Raw genomic sequence first — 6,000 nt, 5'->3', positions numbered from 1 at the left:
GTAAAATCTTAAAGAAGGCAGCTAGGCTGGTCATATTTTCTGTATGTTTAGGAGAAATATTAGGTTTATAGGGTTTAGGAAAATGGATGTAATCACTTACAGAACGTCTCCGCTGCCAGTAACAAAGATGGCCGCTGCTGCTCCCTGAGTCCGGTCTCGTTGTGGAATGCCGCACTGAGCGTGGCAGGAAGCGGAAAAGCTTGGGGGTGCACTCTCTTCCGGTTACTGACGTGTGTGTGCGGCGGCTCCGATCGGTGACGTGTCTCGGGAGATTCTTCAGCGCGCAGAGCGGAGGCTGAGAGTCAGTGTAAGGAGAGAGCGCGGCGAAACCGGACCGCTCCCCCAGCCCCACACACAGGAACAGCCATGGGCAGTGAGTATCCTCATCGGGACATCCAGGGCAGACGCGCAGGGCGATGTGGGGCAGATTTCCTCCTTTTCTGGGGCCATTTACACCATTTTGTGAAGACCTCACACAGGGAGAGACTTACAGAGGAAGAGAGGCTAAAGCGAGCGAAGGCCTTATATGCCTTGCAATAAGCTGTGCGATGGATCTGATTTCAACTCATACAGTTTATGGCTGTTAATTTAACCAAATATTTCCATTTTATACTAAATCGATCTAAAGTTTCTCTCATACCTTTTCGAGAGCTGCAGACTGTGACCCCCTTTGACTTGTTTTTTTTCTTATATTAGATCCCTTTTTAGGGGCCCCTGGTATACATTATACATTGGTGGTGGTTGAATTTACTTTACACTCCATGCAGTTTTAGAAGCCATTGCAAATGCTTAATGCCCCTTGACCTGCGAGGTTTATACTGGGTGCACGAGTCGCTCCGCAGTGATGAAGCCGGGTCTTCCCCGTTCGCTGCTTCTTCCCGTAATCCTGTGTAACGTTACGAGTTACTTTAGTGGAATGAAGGCTGTTTTAGCTTCCGGGTATAAAGATGGAGGTTTTCTGCCATCTCCTGCATGCGGGGGCACATAACACCTGCCTCTACATGCTCCGCACGCCGTTAATATCTCAAGACGGGATGCACAGAGCAAATAGTTACCATTTATATATTACGATTAGGAATACATTATGACCTTCGTTAGGAGCAAATAAAACCTGAACATGTGATGCTTTTATTGCGAGAGCGTCTGTGTGTATCCTGATTCCCGTGATTGTGTGTTAAACAGGCTGAGGGGCCTTTCTGATCTCTAGTATTTACAACTAACTTAAGCAAGTTTGATCAGATCTTAAAAGAAGCCCCCTTCCTGCCCGTAATTCAGTTTTTCTGCCTGTTGTAAACTTTGCTTTATACCGGGATGAGGGAAGCCACTTTCAGATGCTATAATGTTAAAAGGTCAGCATAACGTCATTTGATTGGTACGTTTGATATTATTTAGTATTTCCCTCCCAACAAGTTCAGTTGTTTACCGTGTCTTCTTTTTTCTCTCTCTCTAACAGTCAAATTTCTTGAAGTAATCAAACCCTTCTGCGCAATATTGCCAGAAATCCAAAAACCAGAACGAAAGGTATGTGTCCCGCTTCTGTGTTCTTGTGTTTTCGCTTCCGTTAAACGCTTGGAGGTTATAGAAGATCTGAACGGTGTTTAGTTACTGTACGTAAAGCATTGTTATGGTACAAAAAGTGCACAACTGTTCAAAAAGTTTGGGGTCATGTAGACATTTCTTTGTTTTTGAAAGAAAAGCGCGTTTTGCCTATTAAAATAACATGAAATGGATCAGAAATCCAGCGCAGACGGGGTTAATGCTGTAAATGACTATTATAGCTGGAAATGGCTGTACTCCTATGAAGAAATTCCATTAAAAAATCAGAGACCCTTTATCACTCCCATCACTCCTGTGTTCCAGTGGCCCTTTATCACTCCCATCACTCCTGTGTCCCAATGGCCCTTTATCACTCCCGTGTTCCAGTGGCACGTTGTGTTCACTGATCCAAGTTTAAAAGGCTAATTGATTGTCAGAAAACCCTTTTGCAATGATCTTACAGCCAGAAATGTCCTTGTTTTCGGTGAAAACAGCTCAGTGACCCCAAATCTTTGAAGGATAGCGTGTATTTGTAGTTATATCTGTGTGCTATCTGTACCCCAATCAAAGTTTTCCTTTAGACAATCTTTTACTTCGGTTTTTCTTGAATGACTTCAGTTAAAAGGTTACTTTCTTCCTTTTCCACAGATCCAATTTAAAGAAAAAGTACTATGGACAGCAATCACTCTCTTTATCTTCTTAGTATGTTGTCAGGTAAGATATGCGTGAAGCAGTTCTCTTTATTTTAGTGAAACTACACGTAGTGGGGTAGATTGCATTTACTTTGTTAGGCTCAGGTTTGGAAGGCGGGAGAAGAATATTGCCTCGGGTCCTGATGAGCTGGCGACGTGTTTCTTCAGCTCTCTCAAATAAAAAGCCTTGTTGCTTTACTGCAGATGCTGTAAACAGTGATGCTGGTTTGTTTAGCACTGATCTCCGCCAGCGGTTATGGCATAAACTAAAATAAGCAGAAGAAATCTCAAAATAGAAACATAATACAACTAAATGTATATGGCTACACGTACGAGATATATTTTATTTTATGACCCATACATATGGGCTGCGTATGTAAGATTTCTCTGGTTGTAACTTTGTATTCTCATTGCAGATCCCCCTCTTTGGTATAATGTCTTCAGACTCTGCGGATCCCTTTTACTGGATGAGAGTAATCTTGGCGTCCAACAGAGGTAACACATCCGTCCTTGTGCCTCTCCTATACGATGTACATTAAGGGCAATTCTTATGATAACAAGCTTGTGAGCACAATGTGTTCATCTGTGTATAGCTGTATGAATCATAAATGATGCATCAGAAGTGGGAGCCTATTAGAAACTGCTATAAAATGTATGAAATGGCATATTTTTAATGTTTTAGCATCACCTGTTGCGCATGTTTAATGTCCAGTAGAAGGTTCTGTAACAGGCTAAACCCCCTGTTTTTCCAACGTGCAGGTACTTTGATGGAGCTCGGTATCTCTCCTATCGTCACATCCGGTCTCATTATGCAGCTTCTGGCTGGAGCTAAAATTATCGAAGTCGGAGACACTCCTAAAGACAGGGCGCTGTTCAACGGAGCCCAGAAACGTAAGTCGGGCCTTTTTGTTTTATCGCCCTTCTAAACGTCCCCCCACCTCATGCTTTTCTTTCAGACTTTGTATTTTACCTAAATGTTTAGATTATTCTGTAGCTGTCAGTGCCTTATGTAGTGTTTCTCGCTCCTCAGTGTTTGGTATGATTATCACCATCGGCCAGGCCATTGTGTACGTCATGACTGGGATGTACGGTGATCCATCTGAGATGGGCGCTGGTATCTGTCTGCTCATCACTATCCAGGTAACTGATCCTCCCAGGAAATATGGCGCCGTATGATGTCATTTGATAACACAGAGATCATGCTCTTAAAACACTTGTTTGTTCTCCCCAGCTTTTCGTTGCCGGGCTTATAGTGTTGCTTCTGGATGAGCTGCTGCAGAAGGGTTATGGTCTGGGCTCTGGAATCTCCCTCTTCATTGCTACTAACATCTGTGAGACCATTGTTTGGAAGGCCTTCAGTCCAACCACCGTGAACACTGGCAGAGGTAAGAATCCCCAACTTGTTTCACAACCAATGGGTTGGTTAAGATCTTGGTTTGCCTGAGCATGCCAAAGAAACCAATGCTCTTGTTTATTGGGGTTTCTGATGCACCTGCAGCCTTCATTTCAATCCTGACTTCTCTCTTTTGTTTCATTCTTAGGTACTGAATTCGAGGGGGCAATCATTGCTCTATTCCACCTACTCGCCACTCGTACAGATAAAGTGCGCGCTCTCCGCGAGGCCTTCTACCGCCAGAACCTGCCCAACCTCATGAACCTCATCGCTACTATCTTTGTCTTTGCGGTAGTGATATATTTCCAGGTGAGTTGCTCTTATGTCTTGCTTATGTTTTCTTGACACTTAAGACAAATTTACTACAATGTCAATATATTGTTTCTTTGAAACTCATTACCGTATATGATAGTGTCCCACAGCTACATTGTTGTCCATCAAGTTTAATTTTGAAGCAAAACGTGATCTTGTCTTACCATTCACCCTCCAGGGCTTCCGAGTTGATCTCCCAATCAAGTCTGCACGCTACCGTGGCCAGTACAACACGTACCCCATTAAACTCTTCTACACTTCCAACATCCCCATCATCCTGCAGTCTGCACTGGTCTCCAATCTGTATGTGATATCCCAGATGCTGTCTGCCCGTTTCAGCGGCAATCTTCTTGTCAACCTCCTGGGTACATGGTCGGTAAGTGTCCACACTTTGAACTGCAGTGCCACTGCTGCATTAAATAAGACGGCTTGGGTTGGGTGACTTACTCTCGTATATATCTATATCTAGTATGGCAGAATTATATTTTGTGATAAAGAATGTGCCATTGTGATGCTACTTCCCACATTTTGTTATGTAATGTAATTTCTTAATCCATAGCTAAAAGAAGACAGTCTGTGTTCTGATTTAGAGCTTTAGAGTAGAGTATTAACTGTGAAGATCTGTGCCGCTTCTAATGCTTTTGTAATGTGTTTTCAGGACACTTCCACCGGGGGTCCTGCCCGTGCCTACCCTGTTGGTGGGCTTTGCTATTACCTGTCTCCGCCGGAGTCGTTCGGTTCGGTACTGGATGATCCGGTTCATGCTGCTGTTTATATCGTCTTTATGCTGGGCTCCTGTGCCTTCTTCTCTAAGACCTGGATTGAAGTATCTGGATCTTCTGCAAAGGATGTAAGTCTCTATCAGTGGATGAAAATAAACGTGCTAAAGTCACTGAAGATTTTAAGATCCTGACCACGTTGCCTCTTTCTGTTGTCTTGTAGGTGGCTAAGCAGCTGAAGGAGCAGCAGATGGTGATGAGAGGACACAGAGAGACCTCTATGGTGCACGAGCTCAACAGGTAACATCTATTTTATTAAGATGAATGTTTAAATCTCCCCCAGCTATAAGATTTTTTGTATTGGCCGGCCTGCCTATTGGCTTTCGCATAGATTCCTAGTTAGGTTCATCCTCTGACAAATGTTTCCAATGTCCATAGGTACATCCCAACGGCTGCTGCTTTTGGTGGGCTTTGTATCGGAGCCCTCTCCGTCCTTGCGGACTTCCTTGGAGCGATCGGTTCGGGAACTGGAATCTTGCTGGCTGTCACAATTATCTACCAATACTTTGAGATCTTCGTCAAAGAGCAGAGTGAAGTAGGAAGCATGGGAGCGCTGCTCTTCTAAAAATATTTCCAGAACCTGCCCCCCGTTCACAAGGATGTGCTGATCTATTGCTCGCCGTGGAAAGCAATTTCTAAACCTGAGTTCCTTGGACTTCAGAGAGGGTCGGACTCATGAAGTTGGTATCCATTCGCCAACCATGTCCACAAACATCCGTTTCTTTTTTGTGCTTAGACATATTCTTCCCATTTTATAAAATCTTGGACAATGTACAAAAGGTTTTTTTTTTTTCTTTTGTTGAACATTTTAGTCTCAATATTAATGAGTTCATATATCTATCTAAGACTCCAAGCAGGCTTCTTAGCTCACCCATTTGGTAAAATGTCTCTGCCGCGTTGGAGCAGAGAAATGGTTATTTTTATTTTAATTTTTTTTTTCTTTTTCAATAAAACCTTTTGAAAACTAATCGATGTCCCCGTTTTTCCTGCCCATGAAGACCTACGTTAAATTCTGTGATCTAAGAGGACCTCCTCTCAAATCCGCCGATGCAGCAAGTTATACCAGATAAGATAGGAACTTATAACATCATGTTGTTTATAGCAACCAGGACCATATACATTAACTCTTGCAGACCCAAAATATCATCGTATTCATAATGTAAATTAAGCGAGGTGTACATGATTAACTCTTAAATAAGACCAAATCAGAAAAAAGTAACATACATATCTATACAGCAGGGTGCCTGTAGCTCACCTGGTTCTTACCCTATGCTTTTAGCTGAGATAG

At 43.1% G+C, this 6,000-nt stretch overlaps 1 protein-coding gene across 1 annotated transcript; it reads left to right on the top strand.

Annotated features, from left to right (window-relative positions):
- Nucleotides 1-213: 213 nt before the first annotated feature.
- Nucleotides 214-5,680, top strand: SEC61A1 (SEC61 translocon subunit alpha 1). The gene is made up of 12 exons (XM_053469585.1): nt 214-373; nt 1,454-1,521; nt 2,185-2,250; nt 2,645-2,723; nt 2,988-3,119; nt 3,259-3,368; nt 3,460-3,613; nt 3,770-3,930; nt 4,112-4,309; nt 4,592-4,783; nt 4,876-4,952; nt 5,091-5,680. Exons 1-12 carry the CDS (start codon nt 367-369, stop codon nt 5,275-5,277), a joined length of 1,431 nt encoding a protein of 476 aa, XP_053325560.1. The 5' UTR covers nt 214-366; the 3' UTR covers nt 5,278-5,680.
- Nucleotides 5,681-6,000: the final 320 nt, after the last annotated feature.

Source organism: Spea bombifrons, chromosome 6, assembly GCF_027358695.1.
Source record: "Spea bombifrons isolate aSpeBom1 chromosome 6, aSpeBom1.2.pri, whole genome shotgun sequence".
Lineage (NCBI taxonomy): Eukaryota > Metazoa > Chordata > Amphibia > Anura > Pelobatidae > Spea > Spea bombifrons.
Note: the sequence above shows the minus strand (reverse complement) of the source record. Positions and strands in the feature narration are given on the sequence as shown.

Bases quoted from the DNA above. Each gene is read 5' to 3' on its own strand.
- SEC61A1 (XM_053469585.1), top strand. The intron at 2,251-2,644 runs GTAAGATATGCG...TTCTCATTGCAG, and splicing joins TCTTCTTAGTATGTTGTCAG to ATCCCCCTCTTTGGTATAAT. The intron at 3,931-4,111 runs GTGAGTTGCTCT...TTCACCCTCCAG, and splicing joins CGGTAGTGATATATTTCCAG to GGCTTCCGAGTTGATCTCCC.